Source organism: Lethenteron reissneri, chromosome 48 (assembly GCF_015708825.2).
Source record: "Lethenteron reissneri isolate LAM-NWPU_2019-01 chromosome 48, ASM1570882v1, whole genome shotgun sequence".
NCBI lineage: Eukaryota > Metazoa > Chordata > Hyperoartia > Petromyzontiformes > Petromyzontidae > Lethenteron > Lethenteron reissneri.
In genome coordinates, this window is record NC_083826.1 from 11,297,892 (window position 1) to 11,321,129 (window position 23,238).

The 23,238-nt window shown below is 47.4% G+C and overlaps 1 protein-coding gene across 1 annotated transcript; it reads left to right on the plus strand.

The window, feature by feature from the left end:
* Positions 1–532: 532 nt before the first annotated feature.
* On the plus strand, positions 533–22,854 carry LOC133354719 (voltage-dependent P/Q-type calcium channel subunit alpha-1A-like). The gene is made up of 9 exons (XM_061571773.1): positions 533–665; positions 1,823–1,932; positions 2,458–2,717; positions 5,973–6,102; positions 12,368–12,478; positions 15,836–15,871; positions 17,860–18,022; positions 18,499–18,716; positions 19,070–22,854. Exons 1-9 carry the CDS (start codon positions 533–535, stop codon positions 19,949–19,951), a joined length of 2,043 nt encoding a protein of 680 aa, XP_061427757.1. The 3' UTR covers positions 19,952–22,854.
* Positions 22,855–23,238: the final 384 nt, after the last annotated feature.

Sequence of the window (23,238 nt, forward strand, 5' to 3'; positions counted from 1 at the left end):
CTTCGCAACATCTCTCCTTACAGAATTTTCATCGTCAAGCTGTCACCGCTGATAATGTGGCTAATCCACAGCGTTTGCATCGTGGCATCTAAGCCTATCCCGGGCCTCCACTAGCGTGACTTTGGCTTGCCCCCTTCAGTCCATTGGGCTAACTGGGGCATCTTTTTCTCTTTTCACCGTTGCTGTCATTGGCTCCTTAGAGGCACGTTGACGTTAAAACTATAAACTTTTAATTTTACCAGGTAAGGTCCACTGAACTATATAGCTCTTTTTCAGAAGCAACCCAGCCACGAATGATAGGTCAACGAAGTGGCTTATCATGTGGAAATGTATCGGAGCCAAATACTCTAAATGCACGTTTCTAAATATGGAAGGGGAAAACCGGAGGACCCGGAGAAAAAATCCACGTGACCACGGGGAGAACGCGCACACTCCAAATATACCAGCATCAGGGTCGGGATCGAACCCACAACCTCCTGTATACCTCGCCAGGTAGTGAATATCTCTCCACCATGGCGCCCATTAACTAATGATGCCTTGTCGGTTTGTTCTGGCAGCTGGGGCCGACAAGTTTGAGTGCGACAGCGAGCTGCGAAAGGAGATGATGGCAATCTGGCCAACCCTCTCTCAGAAGACGCTGGACATCCTGGTGCCACCGCACAGAGGTGACGTTCCTTTTCACTAAAGATTCGAGGGAAGACGCGTGAACGTGAGAGAATTCACGTGAACGTGAGAGTATTATAATCATATAAACCAGGGAGTCGGCAGCCAAAGTGATAGGAAGAGCCATTTTCTTTACGAATTCAATCAAAAGAATCCTCAATATTTCAGGAGCCACAATGCACTATGTGGTGAATACGAGATGGTGGGTCCTTAACAAGTAACGTCAACGAAGTGGTCCTGAATGATCCGCGTGCGGAGCCGCAGGTTTACCAGCCCCTGGTGTAGACGGTTGTGCAACTGTGAGGGGTTGTCGTGGTTGTGCTGTGCGATTCTCCGATGTGGTGTTAGGGTTGTGCCGTGCGATCGTTCGGCGCGATGTCCGACGTTCCGATCCACGTGCTGAGAGCTGCTTTAGGAGCTCCCAGCACGTGGTGCGAAACGTCAGACATCGTGCCGAACAAATCGGGGCAGTTGTGCTAATTTCGTGTACGGAGACACTTTGGCACCACTTCCAATGAACAAAACAACAAGCGTCTCATGATAAGGACTCATCATGGGAATGAGCCAGCGCATGTTCGATCTTGGAGACACTCTGACCTTGAACCTGCTGATAAGTCAAGATGTATGCACGTGTATGTACGTTGAACTGCTTTCACACCATACGTAGCCAATTGTGCATATCGGACGTGCGGGGGAAGGACAATAACATGATAACGAAACATGCCTGCTGAGAAATACATTTGATTATCTCGCAAAATATATATTTTTATAAATATCCATAACATTTACATGTATGGGTTATGGCAGAGCCACTGTAAATAAGGTGTTGTGGTTGACCCAGACACCCTCAACATTTTTACATGCGGCTATGGCTCCGCGCCTCTGAGTTGCGGCCGTTACGTCTGCAAATTTGCACGCGTTATAAATTGCATTATTATTATGGGACACGCCACAACACAACAAAAACAGCTGAGAAGCACTCACAACATGTTTCGGTACGGCGAAGGTATCCCAAAACAGTTTTAGATGTGGTCAAGGGACGTCCCAACAAAACGCCGTGTGACCGTGCACGTGGTACTGAGCGGAGCGTCTGGTCAGGGGCGGGGCGGGGGGGGAGAGTGTCTCTCGATGCGAACGGCGATTTGCTTTGCACCTCCAGCCGTCGACCTCACGGTGGGCAAGGTGTACGCGGCCATGATGATCTACAACTACTACAAGAGCAACAAGAACAAGAAGATGCAGCTCCAGCAGGCCGCCGCCATGCAGCAGGTTTGCACGTCCGCTCGTCGCTCGCAATTCGCCCTGAGAGCGAACTGGCGCTGCCGGGCGCCGGTGGCGGCTGCGACGCAGCCGGAGCCGGCATCTCGAAACTTTTTTGAGCGATCAGTTTTACCAGACCGATTGTTGGTTCGATCGCCCGACGTAATAGTACCACTGGACGGGAGGTGGTTGGCGGGGAATAGGTGACGTCGGCGGTACTCTAATCATTTGCAGCTTTGCAATCTGTGACGCTAATAAAGCACGCGCTGTCAGAAAATGACAATGATGTAATTTAACCACCATATCATACGAATCGTGTGTATGCCATAGGTTAATGAGTGATGATAATATTATTATCATTGGTCAACAGAAACCTCGCCATTGGTCCCTGGTCAGCCTTCATCGATGTAACCTCCCCCCGTGCGATAGCCATCTTGTACCAACCTCCCAATTGGATGAGCACCACCCCATTTGAACAACTGCAGCAAAATGACGCTAACTTTCTTTGACCGTCACCGCGGTCGCCCACCGCAGAACCGCACGCTCTTCCAGAGGCTGGGAGGACCGGGAGTGCCCGGCGGTGCCGGGAGTGCCGTGGGAGCGGTGGGGGCGGTCGTGGCTGTGGTGGCTGCTGGGAGCGTCGGGGGTGCCGGAGGTCCCTGGGGGGCGGGGGGCGACCCAAGGGGCCCGATGGGAACCAGCGGCCCGGGAGGACAGCTCATGGACATGCCGCCCCCCGGCCGGCCGGAGGACCTGCAGCTTGGACAGCCGCTCCTGGGCGAACCTAATCGCTGGTGAGGCAGCACTGTGGCGTGGATAGCGTGGCGGTGAGAGCGCTGTGGCGTGGATAGCGTGGCGGTGAGAGCGCTGTGGCTTGGAATCAAGAGGTCGCCGGTTACCTCTTCAGAACGAACCACAGATGCAGTAATACCCTGATTTACCCATAATGCAGTTTTTTTTGGGTTAGATCGTGTAAATACAAATGTGTCGTTAAACCGCCACCACCCAACACAGCCAATTAGTAAGGTTTGTCACGTAAACAGAACATGGCAATGTGTTACGAGTACAGCACACCCGTGTGTTGGAGAGCACATCCACAACATTTACAATATGACTACGACGTTCCGCCAGTAATTACAACCGGCATCATCAGGCGGCAGCCAGATATTTATGCAATCTAACCCAAAAAAACCTTTATTATCGATGATATTACCCTGATTTACGTCTTCCCCATCATTAACACCACTTCCTGATTTGCGTCACCTCAACCCACACTCACGTCGCCGACGGCATCGTCTGTTACTCGTCGCCTCTCAGCCTTCGCTTCCACCTCACCCCGTAAGTCGCTTTGATTGACGTCGTTTAGATATTCATTGTCACACCTTTCAGGAAGGAATCCCCCCCTCCTACCCCTAAGTAAACCAGGGCATCACTGTACGGTAATTCCGCTTAACGCAGTAGATGCATTCCTGAATAGTGCCGCGTTCAGCAAAAAAAACGCTTTAAGCGAGGAAATACTTGTATGTCATATACATTGCAGGCAATGAATAAATACGTGCAACGATGCAACTTTGAATCGTGCGTGCGCTATGAAATCATGAAGCCATCCCATGGTGGGACCAAGAAGTGAGATGAGGAAACGTCGCCACGTGCAGTCGCGCTCCGCGCGTATACGCACAATTCCCACACCGCCAAACCGCGCAGCTGAAGAAAGTAGTTTGTCCATATTCTTGGTTCTTTCGGTAAAGTCACGTAAATAGAAAACCAGAAAATATTTTAAAAAGTTTTAAAGAAAAAAAAATAATAAAATAACAATCAAATTAAAAAAATAAAATAAAAATAAGAAAGTAAAAAAAATTAAAGAAAAAACCCACGACGTTTCGATCGCAACACAAGCGGTTTTCATCAAGAATATGAATTCCTGCAGTCACGAAAGTTTTAAGTCTAAAGTAGTTTCTGAAACCCTGTGGAGACACGTCGTGTGAACACGCATTTAAGCTTAGACATAACGTGCATTTTGCTAAAAACCTTTTAACCATGGGTGCATAGGCACGGAAACAGCAGAAGCAGCAGCACGTTATTATTTTAATTGCAGCAATGAAGGCATATCCAAGGGGGTACCTGGGGGACCCCATTTGTGGATGTCTGCCGGAGGCCCAAAAGACCTCACACCGGCCTGCACACAGCGTGCTGCCCAAGTGCATTGCGTTGGTCGTTTTGATTGCCTGGAGGTCACCCATGGGACCAAAGAGGGGTTGTTTTGGTACCACTTGGGGTGGCAAATGCTGCTGATATCCACTATGGGAAGAAAGCTGCGTGCGTATGCCATTCTGATTCATGTAGACACGCTTTCTAATTACATTCACGTTCCGTCGTTGTTTCGTGTCACATTAGTTGCTACACTTAGGTTTTTTTCGGTAAAGTCACGTAGGTATAAATAAATAAATAATAAATGCTGCATTGCAATAATATTATTATTCTTATTTCTATTAGTTATTATTTTTTATTATGTATTTATTTTTAATATTTATTAAATTTTACCTACGTGACTTTACCGAAAAAACCTAAGAGTATGAATCCTTGCAGTCACGAAATCTTCAAATCTAACATTAGTTGCTGCTTTCTCCATCTTTTCCAGAACGATATTCTCTCACAAAATCACGCTCGGAGCATTCCTTGATGACACATTTCCTACGTGAGACTATGTGACAATAACCTTGATGTCATCAGCATTTCTGATCTAGACGTAAAATTGCTCACGAAAATCTGTGTCTGCAATTGCCATCCGAGCGGGTACCGAAAAGGCACGTTTGAGAACAACGAACCAAGGACCGAGAACTTTGCGCGTGGCACCGCCCTTGCGTTGGTTGTGCATGTGCGGCGCTGTTGTTGTTGTTGTTAGCAGGTAGAACATATCCTCACAAGTGCTTTCTCAGCACATTTGCAACATCAGCTGATGCTCGTACGTTCTGAGAATGTAGCGCCGTGTTATTCCGGTCCCTGCTGCAATGTTGGCAACATTTACTTATTCTTGTTCTTCTTCTTATTATCCGTACGAATGATTCCACGATCGGCTCGTAATTCATTGCTCGGGACAGTGGGCTGTCTCGTTCGGTTCGCTGTGCGTAATGCATGGAATCGCTGACACATGCAGCTCGGGCGGCCACAGAGAAGATAGGAAAAAAAGAGACAAAGGCGATTTAGGATGTAGAAAGTAGACTGTTGCATGGCTCATGCAAATGAGCCGGCACCGTGTGAGTGACTTTGGTTCGAAGCCCTGGGGCAGGTGAGAGTGATGCACACAATGCATTTAGTCTTCTACTCGTCTGATGATTTGTGCTCGAACAACGACTTAACTTGGGAAGGAGATATAACGTGCCATGCGTCTTTGCGCTCAATTAACTCCGGTCATCCTCGCAGCAGCGGATTTTCGCCGGCCATCGAACAAAGATGGCCAACGCATCGCGTGCTTTCAGATGCTCTTCTGTGGCCGTCTGGAATGCTCCTCCTTGCGATATCAGGAAGCCACTGGAGCTGTGGACTTTCAAACCGGAAGCCAACGCAGCTCAGCGAGCGCTGGGTGGGCACGTTTTACCTGAAACGCGTCGGTCATTGCCAGAAGAGAGGAGGGGAAGTAGAAATTCTTGAGTTTGGCAAAACGTCGTCCTCTAATTGTTACCGTTGTTGGTTTACTCTCCAACACACCGGTGTGCTGAACTAGTAACTAATTTCGATTTAAAGCTTTCGTGACTGCAGGGATTCATCTTCTTGGTTCTTTCGGTAAAGTCACGTAGAAGGGAAATAATAAAATAAAAATGTTTTCTTTTTATTATTTTATTATTTCCTTTCTACGTGACTTTACTGAAAGAACCAAGAAGATAGTAACTAATTGGCATGTTTTGTTTACGTGACAAACCTCACTAATTGGCTGTGCCAGGTGGTGGCACGATCTAACCCCAAAAAAACCTCTATTAGTGAAAGTCTTGAATCTGAATCTCGAAACTCTGCACCTCTCTCCTGCCGCTATACCCCCCGCAACCCCTGAGCAGCGGGGACCTACGGGCGTCTCCGTCGTGGGTGACTCAGCGGGCGCAGGAGATGGTGCAGCGCACGCGGCAGCGCCGGGCTGGCGAGCGGGGCTGGTCTGACGAGCAGCCGGACGCACGGCCGCCCTCCCAGGTAAGCGTGGTGGCGAGATGTTAACTCCCTTGCCTGGTATACAGGAAGTTGTGGGTTCAATGCCAACCCTGACGCCTGTTGTATATTTGGAGTTTGCATGTTCTACCTGTGGTCACGTGGATTTTTCTCCGGGTACTCTGGTTATTTCCTCCGCATTTGGAAACATGCGTTTAGAGTATCTGGGTGCTATAAATGACCGCGTGATGTATGTATGTATGTATGTTGAATTTATTTCACACTGTACATAACAAATCATGCTAATCGGAGGTGCGGGGAAAGGAAAACAAACTAAACACAAAAAGCAGTTCTAAAGAAATTAGTTTTCAATCTCGTGCATAGCTCCAGTGGCTACCTAATATCAGAAGGAAGATCATTCCATACGGCCCCAGAAGCGCATCTGAAAGTGTCGCGCAATGCGGCGACGACCATCTTTGTCCGATGGCTAGCTGAGAGCCGCTGCTGCAAGCATGACTGAAGTTCGCTTGATGATGGTTTACGCTCCTCGACGGAAAAAGGTGAGTGTGATGGTCGGCCCATGAAGAAACCAATGGCATCTACAATCTGCAGAACATGAAGAACCAGTGGCATCTACATCTATAGAACATGAAGCACCAGTGGCATCTAAATCTGCAGAACATGAGGAACCAGTGGCATCTACATCTGCAGAACATGAAGAACCAGTGGCATTTACATCTGCAGAACATTAAGAACCAGTGGCATCTACAGGAGATTATATAACTTTTAAAGCTGTTCCCCGTGTTTAGGGTACATGCCGTACATGTTTGGAATCGACAGGAGTAAAGTTGTAAGTGGAAAAATCGACTTACGAACAGACCTCTGGAACCTAACTCGTCCGTAAGTAGGGGAGTCCCTGTATATGTGTAGTGAGTGACTTCCGAGACACAACGTGTCGAGGGCTCCTTGTTTATTCCTCACGCTTTACAGGCACAATCACTGAGCGACACATATATACTGGGCTACGCATCGCTGATCCACTCATACAGCCCCATCGCCGGCATCTAACTATATAGCTGGCTGACTAATACAGCGACGACGACGATGGGAGCTGTACAGCGGACGATGAAGAAGGGATGATGGCGAAGACAGCGACGGCAGCCAGGACCCGGACTCCCACAACAGCCCCGAACCCCCGGTTACGTCCCCTTTATATACTCCTCGGCGTGGCCAAGCCCCGCCTCCAGCCATGCCCCCTTCTAGAACCTTCGAGCAGGTTCCCGGAGCTTCCCGACTGATTCCCGCCCCTGACCTTTAGCCCAGTTGCGCCCCTCTCATGGTTGGCTATTATATAACGCACCCATACCCGTAATTATCCCTCCTGGTCAACAGATGGCACCCTGTCACTACATATGTATAGATTCTCAAACACAACGATTCGAAGCGTGTATCGCGAGCTTTACAATGAATTTCGATTATGTAACCTGTGCATTGTTACTATGCCCCTTGGTTCCACTAACACATGGTTAACAGTCTATGACCTGAATTTGATTCAGATTCCACTATTAGATGTATTTCCCAGTGTTATATGGCCATGCCCTGCTTTACGCATCAAGTCGAAAGAACACTTGTAGTGGGTAGTGCATATGTACGTCACTCTTGACAGTGCTTTTCTTATTAAGCACTCACTGTGAAAGATCTGTCTGCACGTGAGTCATAGGATCTCTCTGGCTTTGTATGAGTTACCGAGACCAAATAAAATACATCTCCATTCATTCAGCTGTGATGAAGGGCACGGAGCGTTCGTTCTGCGTATGTGCGGTGTTTAATTCTCCTTCGTGCCGAGCCTTGGTCACAAAGATGACAGACAACCTGGGCTTATGCATTATCAGCACTGCCCATGCAGTTCCTGCGATTTATGTGCAATTATATTTCTCATATATTATTTCCGCTCAGCTGCCAAAATGCACTTTGGGCTTATAAAGGCAGTGCGTGATCAAATGAACGGACGCACAATATTTATCACCGTTACGTTCTCTTGGCGCTTGCGCCGGTAAACACATTTTTATTAGCTTCATAATTTGCATGTTAAAGGAAGGCAGGCTTTGTGCTTTGTTGTGTGAAGACAAATGGCAGCCATGGAAACTGACTTGAGCATTTTTTTTTCTAACCATTATTACAATCATCATCAGAATTTTCTGTAGTTTTTTAAAATATTTTTTTTAGTTTTGATTGGCTTCGCTTAACTTGTGGTAACCTGAAATTATTGAAGACGGCAGTCTGAAAGCATTTCTTAGCTTTATTTTCAAATTGTATCACGGTATTAAGGTTGCAGTGCTCTCATATTGAGGTTGCTTGTTGGCACAGTGCTTCGCGCACTGCGCTACGATCCCTCCTTTCCGATATTGACTCGGGGTCACGGCCAACAATCAGCGACGAGTAATATCTGAACCAGTCCTGGGTCTCACCCCCTTCACCAACCCCAACTGACCGGCGTGGTGAAGTATGGTCAAATCACCCCGACTGCCAATTAGGCATCGTGAGGCTCTCATCCAGAAGTGGATTTACATAAACATTCATAGTCATTCATAACCATGTATTTAAAGCCACAATAGAATATGTTTTTCAAACATAGGGGTATACCAAAGAAGCATAGGGAATATAGATTTATATCTGTGGGACCCTTTTTTGCCAGTATCCAGATGATGAAAAACGAATAGGCTTCATCCTTTCCGGCAACAATACAGGCGGTGTTAAGATGTTCATACCCCAAATATACACCTATCGTCACAACTCATCATCAATTCTGCACTCACCGCACATGCTTTGTGGTAAAACATGCATACACATATGCTTTGATAGTATATGCGTTGTCCTTGAAACGGATTTGCCTACACCAGAGGCAACCTCCTTTTATGCATATGAGACAGGACCTGACAAGTAGTTGGAGTCTTATCATTGTCAGGAAAACCTTGTAGCAAGGCCACGGGACCTAGTCGAGGTGCCCTCACTCGAACACACAGATTGTCAACGCGTCAAAACAAAACGACAGCTGCCATGTGGGCTGTTCGTTCTTGACAGGGACAGTTTCTTTTTCACTGCCAATTTTAACTCACAAGAACAAGTCGATCTGTATTGATTTTTTTTAAACCACTTATATATATTGGGGGAAACGGGAGTACGATACGTTTGTAAGAATGTAAAATGCACGCATTGTTAGTGCTGTGTTCAGCCAATTCAGCTAAGAGGCTCGGTGTTGCCCGTGTGTCTGCGTGCACTGTAGAAGTTTTACGCAGTGTAACGCGATGAACATCCAACTGTAATACTACTCTTGGAGACGACTTGTGGAATCGGTCCTTTTATTTATTCCAGTTCACAAGTACTCCCCGCTGCTGGCAGGCAACGAGAAGTGGGCAGACAGACCACAAGAGACGCACCGCCACGTGGCACTCGGAGCCCCGCTCGCGCGTGGGCCCTCTCTTCCTTCGTTCTTCGTCTGACCACGTGTCGTTCATCTCTCCCCTTATTTAATGCCTGGGTCATGTGGTACGCTCCAGCCAATCCTTGGTAGCCTGCGTCGAATCTTCTAGATTCCCCATCAACTCCCGGGACCACGCCCCTGATTTGTCTTCCCATTGGCTGAGGCCAAAACCAGCAGAACCAATCACCCTAGCTGGCACCCCTCGATCACGCCAGGGCCATGCTCCCAGGCTCTCCCCCCATTGGCTGTAAAGCAGGACCGGCAGAGCCGATCACCACGTGAGCCGGACATAGGCTCTTATTACACAACTCTATAACAATAGATTTCAATTTAAAGCTTTCGTGACTGCAGGGATTCATCTTCTTGGTTCTTTCGGCAAAGTCACGTAGAAGGGAAGTAATAAAATAATAAAAATAAAACATATTTATTACTTCCCTTCTACGTGACTTTACCGAAAGAACCAAGAAGATATATAACAATAGGTTTTACCCTTTCTCGCAATAAAACAGGTGTGTCAAGATGTTAAAACACCAAACAGAATCCTTATTCAAGGAATCATGTCTGCATTAACCACACGTACTTGTAGTGAACATGCAAACAAAAACATGCTCTGATAATATATTTATTGTTTTGAAACTGATTGATCCAACAGCATAAATGTGACGTCTTCCCGGAATAAGCAGGCTTGGAAATATATATTGACAATACGTTTGACTCTTTCTGGCAATAAAACCGGTGTTAAGAAGTCCAAACCTTTTGCAAGGCACCAAGTCTGCATTAACCCACATATACGCGTGACAAAACATGCAAACAAAAACATGCTCTGATAAAATAATGCATTGTCTTTGAAACTGATGGGACCTACATCAGAGAGACAGCCTTTTTGTTTCGCCTTGTCTCACCGGTCTTAGAACAGAGAACGCCAATTTTGATACTGGCAAAAAGGTGCCATAGATAATGAACATTGATGTTGGCTCTCGCCCCCCAGCCCATGACGATGGCCAAGCGAGACAAAACCTCCTGGCTGGCGTGTCCACAGCAGGGCTCTGCCCCACAGTTCAGTCGACAATTTGATGCAACGTTGACTCGAAAAAAAATATATTCAGTGGCGCAACGAGATTTTATTCGTGGTAATGATTTTTTTATTCGCTTAACCATCCACGTGGGTGTTATTAATCCGAGGAGCAAAGGTGGCCAATCTATTGTTTACGTGGAATCATGCAGATAGCATGGCGTGTGTTTATCATCAGCATCAGCCATGATCAATCCACGGCTGGATAAGGATCTCCCCAATCCGTTGCAATCGCTTGTGGTTCTGAGATGTAAAATTCTACCGGTGCGCATGTGTAAAGACGCCCACACGCGTTGTACTTGGAGCCTTTCTTTATTTGACACAGCACCAACACTGGGCCCTGCTTCTGGCTCCACTCTTGAAACTCCTACTCTCCCTGTGCTCTCTCCTTGTATCCCTTTCGAGCCCCTTCTCTCGAAACTTCTCTCGCCGCCCTCCTTTCAGCCAATCCCCGTCCTTCTCCCTCAACGCTTCTCCACCGTCGCCTCAACGCTCAACCGTCGCTTCCTGGCTTTTTCAGCTTGAACCTCTCCTCCAATCACTTCAAACCATCCTTCCCGACCAATCACTATGGAGGCCTCTCTGCACCAATAGGAGGCCCCGGCCTACTTCCTGGAAGTCAATACTCTTTGGTTGTTTCGGTAAAGTCACGTAGGTATAAAATAAAATAAATCACGACGTTTCGATTGCAACACAAGCAATAATCATCAGGTGGGAAAACCACAGCAATCTTATTTTTTTGTTGAAGTGGGAGAGAGAGCTGCCGTGGCAAGAGGTTATATAGGTAAGAAAGGGGGAGGGGCAAGGGGGGGAGAGGGGCGGGTTTGAGGTAGGGGGAGGAGAGCGCTGCGTGGACGCCAGAGGTCGCAACCGGGTACCTGATACCCATACCCTACCCGATACCCGGCTACCCGTACCCGGCCGGGTACGGGTAGCCGTTTGCGACCCTGGTGCGGCCGGGTACGGGTATGGGTAGGCCGTGAGTCACTGGTGAGTAACTGTTTGTCACTCATTTCCCAACGTCTTGTCTCTTCTCACAATTCAAGTTCCTAGAATCAACCCACCCGCGCCTGCAACATGGCTTCATCCCAGAGGTCGCAACCGGGTACCCGATACCCGTACCCTACCCGATACCCGGCCGGGTACGGGTAGGGTACGGGTAGGGTACGGGTACCCGTTTTCGACCCTGGTGTGGTCGGGTACGGGTAAGGAATCAAAACCCGTTTGCGACCTCTGGTGGACGCTAGGAGAGGGACGTCAGGCAGAAAAATTCATTCACGGTCTGTACTTTCTGTGCTCCCACATGGATGCTGCCCGCATATACCAAAAACACACATGCTGACCAGATAGATCGGTCAGGATGGGTGTAGGTCGACTAGCGGGCTGTACAGGTACACCATGGCACGTTAAATAAAAACAAAACCAAGCCTTTAGAATAGAAAGGAAAATGTATTCATAATAAAGGTTTTAGGGTGAGATCGCGTAAGTATAAATGTGTCGTAACCCTCAATCACCCGACACAGTAAGGTTTGTCACGTAAACAACGCGCCAGTTAATTACTACTCCAGCCCACCGGAGTTTTGGAGAGTAAATCCACAACATTGACAATTTGAGTACGACGTTTCGCTGGCAATTACATCCAGCATCATTGGGTGATTTGCCCGAAATGTGAGCAGTGTTCACAACAAATCCATCGCAAATAATAACAAATCCATCACAGTTTGTTTTTGCTATTATTTTTTGTGATGCGGGAGCAGTTGGAAATGCGGGACATGGTGCACCCTGGGTATTACGACCCAGAGGCACAGATGGCATTGGAGAGTTACGGGCGCACGACGTCATTACCCAAGCTCACCCCTGACATCCAGGTACAACCCCTCCCACACACACCGCTTGCTATCGCACCATAGGTCTTGTACGCCTATAGAGTGGACTTCATCAAAAGCTGGATTGTCTCTTTTTGACAAGGGCTCAGATCACAGCTGGCTGGCCACTTATAATGAATTAATATGTAATTCCCCCCCCCCCCCCAACCTCTCCCTTCATGTAGGTTTAGTTCCTTTTTCCTCTTTGATTTCAGTCAAATTTTCAGTTAATATGACTCGTAATGATGCATGTGATTGAAATAACCGTGGACGTTTGCTAAGGCTTTTTTGGGGAGTCAGCTGGATGACTGAGTAGCGGCTGACCTTAGCCCAGTCACACAGCATGGGGCTCTTGGGGGTCTATTTGATCCCATATCGAGCGTGTCATGAGGCAACTAATACATTTATTATTATTTTATTGAACCAACATCACCGATCACAGCAGAGGGCACATATAAACACGAGTATCAGCGTGACAGTGGAGTTGTGGTGTCCTCTGTGTAGGCTTCCCTCCTTCAACAGGAGCAGGTTAAGGTGGACCACGTTCATTTGCTAACTTTAGACCAAAGAGGATAAAACAAACATGGGATGGCAATTAATTTAATCGTATTTTATATTCATAGAACGCCGTCACTCAAGGCACTTAACGTAGTAATATTTAAAACGGTGACAAAATATAATGATCTTCTTGGTTCTTTCGGTAAAGTCACGTAGAAGGGAAGTAATAAAATAATAAAAATAAAACATAATAAAATAATTCTCACGACGTTTCGGCCACAACGCAAGCAGCCGTCCTCAGGTGAAGAATGAAACACCACCAAGCTTGGAGCGTATATTTAAGCTGGGTTGGAGGGGGGGGGGAGGTGGGAAAAAGAGCACCTCCAACCCAGCTTAAATATACGCTCCAAGCTTGGTGGTGTTTCATTCTTCACCTGAAGACGGCTGCTTGCGTTGTGGCCGCAATGTCGTGAGAATTATTTTATTATGTTTTATTTGTATTATTTTATTACTTCCCTTCTACATGACTTTACCGAAAGAACCAAGAAGATGAATCCCTGCAGTCACGAAAGCTTTAAATCGAAAAATAGAATGATTTAGATGGCAGAGGCGTGCTGCAAGGGTTGAGGAATGAGTGACAACGACAGAGGGGTACTCATGGGGCAAGAAAGGGCAGGGGAGGGACAGGAAGGCGTGGAGGGGCAAGAGGAGAGGAAGAGAATGGGAAATAGAGAAGGGGTGGAGCTTGAATTCTTCTTCCAAGGCCCTCTTTTGCCATCCAGTGGATGATGCAAAATAATAATTTCCTATAAAAAAAACATTCATCATTTGTAAGTGATGGGGCATTTGTAGATTTACATATACATAGTGGATGCGCATCGAAGTATCTTGTTGAAATCCAATAACATCACTTCTGAATACATGCCCATGTAGCAACTGATTTAAGTTTAGTCCTCATGTGATAGACAGTGATTGGTATACATTTGATTGTTACTCATGCACATTGGATATGGTCCAGCCACACATCCATCCAGAAACATAGAGGGTGATCCATTTATCGAGGTAACGTTAAAGGCGTAGACCTGCAATTTCTTGACATACCACTGCTGCCAAATATTGACGGATGCACCACCAAAATAATCGAGAGGATTATATATAAATCAACATTTTTATACACGTGTGTATTTTTACACACACGCACTTACCCGCTATCACCTGAAAACATTGGCAAGAAACACACTTATTCAATTTAGACTTGTACCAAAACATTTAGTTCAATAATTAACCACTTCCCTGAGGTGTTATTTTTTTGTTGGCAAAAAAAAGAAGAAATCAACATTTAATGCTCAGCATATGCTCCCACTGATATCGATACACGTGTTACATCTTTGCTCTGGTCCTCTGTGAGATACAGAATAATCACCTTTATATTATTCAATCACCTGTTGAGAACAGACACTAGAGCTGTATTTTAATACAGGGTGATTCATTTTTAGCTCCCCCACTGATTTCTAATGACCCCCTTAATTCCCTCCCCGAACTCGCGATTGAATACTGTGAAAACGATGGCTCATTCTCTCTCAACGTTATCTTTCAGAGGAGGACGTCACAGGCTGTAATGAGTGTATTGAGATTCGCGGGAAATGTGTAGAGGCTTAGAATTACAGGAAGGTCTCAGAGTACGCGGCCGGGGTTTAGGTTCCTTGTAGCCCCGCGTACGTAAGCGCGAATTCGCGTAAGTTGACATCTGCCCATATACGAGTGTAGATATAAAATGTTAGAGTGTGTATATATCATGTATATAAATGTACATACATCTTTAACAAAGTACAGAACTGTGCCGTAAATGACTAATTAATCATTGGGAGCATCCAGGTCAGATAGAACCCTAGAGATTAATTTGGATTCATTTCTTACACGCCCGCAAGTACATGTTCATAAGATGGTGGGGGCTAATTTTACTCATTTCCCGCCCCGTGAGAGTAGCGAAAGTACGAGTCACAAAGTGTTAGTGTGAGTCAGGGTCAGTCGCGTGTGAGCGGGCCCGCGTACTCTGATTCCGCGTACTCTAAGACCTTACTGTGGTTGTATTTTCTTTACAATATCTCTAGACAATAAAACCTGACCCTGCGTGTCAGGTTTGATTGCAGCAGACCAACAGCACATTCAAAATATCTAGACATTTGTTTTGCTCTACAATGCAAGACTGTTCTAATATACTTGTAAAGCAGCTGTTGTCAATGCCACAGGTGTACCAGTCGAAGATGGCATGTTTATACTCCAGTCAGGGATCTAGAATTCCTCCAAAGTTCATGACAAAAATAAGTACCACTTGTGGAGAGTCAAACGTCGCCATCCTCTGATATTACTGGTCCTGCCACAAGAACATGGAATTTCCACCACTTGAAGTGAGTTCCGCTCAGGGCTGCCCATGGGTTCCTGGAGTCCTGGACATCGATACCCAGGGAAGATTTCAATGTGGGCCCCAGCCCTCTTATGCATTGGTGACAATAGCACTTTGTGTGAGGTCCATGGCAGAATTTTTTTTTTCCACCTCCGGGTGGCCCTAACCTCACTGCTCATTTGATCAAGGAAACATGAACCTATTGACCTTTGATTATAATAACGCTTTAATTGGTGACTAACTCTCCCATCAGCTGTGCAGTGTGCTCTGCCAGGCCTTAATTGCTCACTGACTCTGAGACCCAATCCCTGCCTTTTTCTCTCTATTGTCCCTCCCCTTGTCCACTCCTTGGAAATGTCGTCTTTGGTCACGTGTGTCGTCTCCTGTCCACGGCTTGTAACCCATCTCTGGCCGTCGCCCACCCGTCCGTCCGTCACGTGGTGCTGTGTCGTGTGCAGAAGAGACGTTCTCAGCCTCTGCGTCCCAGCCTCCCTGTATGTAACGCCTGCTTTTCATACCCTTCCCACTGTTCACCTGCATTGTGTCTGGTGCGCCAGAAAGTCTTGCCCGTCACACTTTTCACGATACCATCCTTCGTCGCCCTTCCTCCCCCTCCCTGCTTCGACCAATTGCGAGTACCGACAGATGTCGGTACTCGCAAATGGGGTGTCATGGCAAATTTGTTCCGTGTTGTTTTGAATTGTATGCCTTTTCATAGAGCACAGAGACTTAACTACCCACATTGGTGTTTGAAATCCATTGATGTCTTTCGGCACTTGCATGATAGTATGAACGTGGTTGGCGGTAGAGAAGCCATTCCTAAATCTTGCTCGCTCACGTGGTTGGTTAGCCTCTACATATTCTATTATTCCATTACAAATAATCTTGGTGAATCATTTATAGACACGTGATGAGAGGCTAATTGTGGATTGATCGTACAGTGTGATTATTTGGTGATGCTGCTGCTGTATTGGCAGTGGTGCACAGGCATAATTAACACAAAACTCAACACATTTGTCAATAACACCTTGGCCTTAAAGGAAAAATATAGAATGGACAACATTATCGGTCATGGTCCTTCTTCATAGCTAAAAAATGGTGTGAAGGTGTATTTGCTCTAAATAAGGGCCATTTCCAACAACGTTGCTTGTTATAAATTTTGGTTTTATCTTTCATTTTAAGACCACATTTTTAATGACGAACGTTTGCTAAATATGGGTAATAAATGAAGGTCGTTTGGATCCCCCGTTCGTAGGGGCATAAACCACAGTTTATTGATCCGTTACGAATGCAAGTTTAAATTGGCTGTGCCCAAGCAACTGTGAGTGATGGGGGCAAAGGTTGTATTCCACATCTTTGCACGTTTTTCGTTAGAAGATTTGACACGGCTTGGGTTTGACTTCTGGGCACGTAGTAACATCCATGTTTCAAGTTTGTATGAGTTTTTAAATTGTTTTATTTTAAAAACTTTTTTTACATTTTAATTAAACTTCGGTTCAGGGCCCCAATTTTCACAGAAACATCAACACGAACACAGCTGATGGTCGATACATACCTGTACATTATTTACACGCTTAATTTCACTCACCATGAACGTGATGTGACCACTGCATGGCATGCATCCCATCTGCGGTCTCTGGATTTGCCTGCACAGGTTTGGAAAATCGTTACTTCGGAACGCATTTGATATATTCTCTAAGCATTTCACAGAGATGTATACATGAGTCATATTAACTGTAGATACCGATTGTGCCACATCTTGTCAGTTCATAAAACAACTATGCAGGGTTGAGCCTCCATAGTACTTGGATGGGAAACTGCCAAGCATACCAGGTGATATAGGCTTGGTCTGTGAGGTATTCAGGAGATGCCAGCATGAAAGTGGATTCTTGAATCTATCTGTGCAAAATGGCGAGTGTCACCCCCTTATGTGCATGGGTGTTCTACGGTATTCTAGTTCCTGTCACCTGGCTGAGAAAGATGATTTAAGGCTCGGTGAGGCTTTGCTGGATTAATAAAGTGAATTATTTTGTTTGTGGTGTAAAGTTGTGTTGCTATTGAGGACTTACTCCATTGGAAACCGGCCAAATTCATCAAAGAAGTAGCCCAAAGCTCAGCGGCATTCATTAAAAACATCAAAATAAATCATTTCGAGGACAAACGCATGCTAGAAAGCATAACCGTATCTATGCATATGCATGATTTTCTTTGCTTGTTCAATTTTCAGGGAGAAGCAATCGTTTTAACAATTTCCTCCCCCCCCTCCCCATCCTCTGTCCTCTGTGTCGTTGGCCGCGCTGCTCGCCGCGCCCACGTTTGTCGCGTTGGCTCGTGCGCGCGTGTGCGTGCACATGCACGCGTGTGCGTGCGTGTGCGTGCACATGCGCGCGTGTGCGTGCGCGTGCACATGCGCGCGTGTGCGTGCGTGTGCGTGCCTGTGCGTGCACATGCGCGTGTGGGCCCCTCTCTGTGTCCCCGTTAGCCGATCAGAGACACAAGTCCCATGAAGCGGTCCGTGTCGCTGCTGGGGCAGGCGCAGTCCCCTGGGCCGCAGCTGGATGACTACTCGCTGGAGAGGGTCAGCCCGGTCGGGGCCCCGAGGGCCCAGAGACGCAGCGTGCGACACCGCTACAGCGGGGAGTCGGGTGCGGAGTTAACCACCTTGTCACTCTGCTATTGCTACTGCCTTGGTCACTGTTCCCATAAACTTTACCCGGTCATTCCTCCACCCATGTTAAGTGTTCGAGTCTAGCAGATCGGCCGTTTTGTCTCATCCCTACTTTGTTCAACCGCAGGTCACAACAACTCACTCGCTCACCAGCTCACTCACTCAACCACTCGCTTACTCACTCAACCACTCGCTCACCACACTGCAGGTCATCACACACTTCTCTTTATGCTTCTTCTCTTAGACTGCGCATGTTGGATTTTCCTCTCAACGTCTATTTTGTCAAGCACGCATAGCTTTTTAAGAAACGCATTCACTCTTGTAGTACAGCAACTCTGGCAGCACCGGTCGCTTCGTGCCTTCACGTTTGTGCTCGCCAACTTTGTAACGAAACACAAACAAAAAAAACGCAAGACTCATACACGGACCTTGTGTGGTTCTGATTCTCAGCAGTAGGGAGCAGTGGCTTCGTTGTCGGGGGTGACCGAGAGCGGACGACGAGAGGAGGAGGAGGCAAAGAGCAGCACACCGGCTCCCTGGTGGACATGGACATGGAGCGAGTGGCAAGGCCCAGACCTCGGCCGGGCCCTTGTGACCCCTCCAAGCAGCCCCTGGGCCCTGGCATCCCTCCCACCTGTCCGGACCACCGCTCGCCAGAGCGTGGCAGGCAGGTAAGCGGTTTTGTGCCGCTATTATGCTCCTCGGCACGCGTGCACGTGCATGCTCCGCCTCACGAGGTGCAAAAAGAAAAGCGGGCCGTATCATGGGAACGTGAATATTTCACAATACTGGAAGGGGCAGATTTTACAGATCGGCACGATTTCGTGAGCACAGAAGCTCCGTGTCACGGAGAATTTCTGCTCGTGTGTCCGGTGCTCCATGCGCCCCACATTTTTATTTTAATGGGCCCCTACTGGACATCTGTGGGAAAAAAAATCTCTTCACAGCTCTTCAGATTCCTCCAGTCTAAATCCGATTCTGACTCACCGTTGCCTCTCCCCCCCCCCCATCCCCCCACACACAGACGAGTCGCTCACTGAGCGGCAGCCCCATCCTGCTGTCCCCGGGGGGCTCCGTGACGCCCCGCAGGGGCCGCCGCCAGCTGCCGCAGACCCCGGCGACGCCGCGGCCCAACGTCATGTACTCCCCGGCCCGTCGCGCGGCCAAGTCTGGCACGCCGCCGCCGACGACGACGCCTCGCGTCTCCTCGCTCGTCCTCGAGGGCTACTCGCCCCTGTCCTCTCCGCATGCCTCCCAGCGCGGTCGCGGGGAGATCTGCGGCGGGGAACAGGCCCCGGGGAACGTGTCTCCCCGTCTGAGAAGGGCGGCGGGGGCGACGGCGACGGCGGGGGCGACGGTGGGCGAGACGGCGTGCGGCGATGACGCCAGCTCGACCGAGCGGCTGCTGGAAGGTAAACCGCAACTGCGGCAGCAGCAGCAGCACCGCAGGTGGCAACACCACGCCTCCGATCCTTACCTTGACCTCTGCGTGGATGAGCAGACGAGGGTGGGAAGGAGGGAGCGAGATCGAGACAGAGATAGGGGCGGGGGAGGCGGAGGTGGCGCGGCCTCATCCAAGGCACCGGCCAGAGGGGCAGTGGGCGGGCAGCAGCAGCAGCATCCATGCCGTGCCGGGCCTGGCGTGGCGGGAGGCCGCAGGTTTCTCAACGGGAACCATTTTGGCGCCGGGGCAGGAGGAGGAGATGCGGCGGTGACGGTGGCGGCAACGGCGGCGGCGACGACGGTGGCGGTGACGGTGGAAGACAGCGGGGCCGGGGCGGCCGGCGGTCGGCACGGGACTGAGGGCGGCGGGGATGGATTTTGCGTGAGAGCCGGGGCGGTTTTGGGCAGTTCCGCGAGGAAACGAAACACATTCAGCGAGACGGACGAAGACGACTGGTGCTAGCGAGGAATGGGGGGGGGGGGGGGGGGTGCGTGCGCAATCGCGCACAGCAGCCCTCCGGAGCTACCAAGTGAAGCGTCAACCAGTAGGGACACAGTAATAAAATAGAGTGACTTTAGTGGAAACAGTTGCATGGCGGCTTTGAGAAGGACGGCAAAGTCTTGTTTTGTTTTTTATTATTCATCTTCTACTTCCTCCTCCAGATCTCGAGCTTGATTTTCACGGTAACGTTGGTCATGCCTTGGGTTTTTCAGCTCGTTCCGAATTCAGTCGTGCCATCGCTCCTCTCCGATCGTCGACAAGCATGCTTTATTTGCATTGCTGTTGTGCAAGAATCTGACTGCCTTGTTCTGCCGATCGAGTCCGCTTGTTTTGTGGTGGGTGCCAAGACCCCCTCCGTTAAATCTACGCATGCTGCAGAAATGCTCCAAGGCGCTTTGTGGCCTTTGACGAAGGCTATGCAACTGCGCGCCGTTTTGCATGCTTTTGAGACGTGTGCGTGCGTGCGTGGGTGTGTGCGTGTGTATGTATTGGTGTTGCCACCCAGCCTTTTGCGGAGTACCCGCAGGATTTGTATTTCTTAATCGATTGATTTATATATATACGGTTGTTTTATAACGGGAAAAAAAATCTGCTCCGCAAATTTTAAACAGGTTTCCTCCCCGTCCCCCGTTTGTTACTGCAGTATTCGCAAAAGTAACGCGTGGAGGAGAAGGCGACTTTAGTGACGCTCGGCTGGATTTACAACAAAAAATTGGGTGTGCGTTTTCGCCCGCGGGTTTTTGCGGGAGTCAGTCGCGCTACGGTCAGAGGTTGGCCCTTACCGTTTTGCGTGGGCATGTTTACGTTTGTACCTTGTGCAGCGCTAATCCTGCGATGTTGGCCAAACCCTAACTCACGTTGCTACATGGTTGAAAGCCTGGGCTTTCTGGGATGTCGGACCGTGTATATTGAGCATATTGATTCATTTTGTTATGGCGATTGTCGTCTTTATTACATTTTTAATGGATATTTAATTTTTTTACCCTTCCTTTGCCAACTCGAGTTGCCAGTGCCAGGATAATTTATCAACGGGCAATACATTTGATAAATGTTGTACATTGTGTAAAGGACAGGAAAGCTACACTTTAAATGTGGATGATTAAACGAGCACACCAATGGGCGCTGCCGGTCAAATGGTTTGACTTGAACATGGTATGCGTGTAAAGCGCAGATGGTTTTCTATGTTTATTGGGGGTAATTACTTTTGAATTTAGGTGAAGTTTGTCAACAGCTTGCAATATGGGTTTTTCTTTTTGCATTTATTTTATTCCATCAATATGTATTAGTGCATATGATGTCCAGTATGTTCTTTCGAATGCCGATTGTATTTTTTTCGCATTGTACGTAGCTTGCGTGATTTTTATTTACATTCTGTAAATTCGAACAATTCCCATCATGATATCGCATCACGTTGACTGTTACAGGAGGTAAAGTGGGCCACGGTGGTACACATCGCTCAAAAGACCAATGGACGAAATTGGCCGCAGATTGTCAACCAAAGCATAGAACGTACCCCACAGTACGACCACCGCAGAGATGGATCCATGAAATCAGTTGATGCGCTGGAGTGAGATGGGACTGTGACGGATGGAAATGGTGTGGAGGGAGACCTTCGACCAGCAGTAGGTAGTCTATGGTTGCTGATGATGATGATGATTAATATTGTTTTCTATACATTTTTTCTCACAGATCCTATTTTATATTATACAGGGCTTTTTTCTGTCACTTAATATTTTCTTTTTGGCACGGTATATTATTGGGAAAGGGTCTGTGTAAAAACAGGATAATTTCAAGTAAAATGTCTGTTTAGGTTAAAGCACTGTATTGGTAAACCTGCAAATACTGTGATACTTATCAGCGCTGTATAAAAGTGTCATAACAAGTGGTATGCTATGGAAAGCAGAATGACTTAATAGTGACGATTGTTTTAAAGAATGTAATGGTGTTGTATTGATCTTAATTAGTTCCCCAAAGCAAACACTCAGTTTTAATCAACAAATCAATAATGTTCTTTTGCAATTGAGGCAAATTGCAAAGAGTATTATATAGCTTTAAAATACTGTAAGATTTCTCAGTGTTTTAGCAATATGCTCGGCTCAGTAAAAAAATTACTGAATGATGGTAATGTGGTAAAGTAGAGTTGATGTTTAGCCGAGGGCGTTTTTCATTCAACATTAGTTCTGAATAAATTAATTGCAGTGTTGATATAAAAAAAAATTAAGAAAAAATTTCTCAACTATGGTTTAAATGTCCACCAAGAAAACGGCCAAGCTTGGTCATGTGACCCATTCTGAAAGATCAACGTTGGATGCAATCAGTGAACAGCCAGAGGCGGCGTTAATTCCCGCACGGCAGCACGCACACAAATATTCGCTTTTAAAGAAATGACAATGTACACGCAGTACATTGAAAAACAGAATACCCCAGCGTTTACAAACGTGATGTCGGTGTTTTTTTTGTTTGTAACAAAATGAGTGTTTCACACGCAGGTTGCACGGTGGTTTGACGACCAAACTCATGGGGAGGAGGGGTGGGGAGGCGGATGGGTTTGGGCGTGCTGTCAAGTTTAATTTTCAAAGCGCGCCTTCATTCGATTCGTGCGGCCAGCGTCAAGCCTCGCTCCTCGTTACCGGTCCGGACCGACGACGCTGCTGTTGCGTCGCTCATTGAACCCTGTGCTTTTCTGCAACAAATATATGCATGTGATGTGGTGCATGCGATAAAAAGGTGTGCTATAACCCGCAACAGGCAGAGCGGGCAACTTGGAAGAAAACAATTAACAAATTCAAGATTTGATTTTACGTTAACCTCGTTTCTCGCATCCATCTTTGTGGATTTTATTGGGGGTTTCATATTGAGCAAAAGGGGGGCGGTGTGGGGTTTGGGGGGGGAGGGGGTGTGTGGGTGTCAAAGTTTCTATTTGCAATTTAAATAAATAATACAACATACAACTTTACAAACGTATATGGAGTGGTATTAATAAAAGCTCTCCGCTTTTGAGATGGCGGAGCGTAAGGCTCACAGTGCACGGGCGTGCCCAGTGAGTTCTGCATCCCTCGGGAGCAGTCTTTGTGAAGCCAGCCCACAGCTGTTAGACACAATATCACACACGGAAAAATTAAAATATAAAAGCCTGATGCTGTTTCTTATCCAAACAGTTTTGTATTATTCAGAGTCCTTAATATACCTTTAAAATAAAAAAAATGAAAGAATGCAACTTTTCAGACTCCCGTGTGACGCTCTTACCG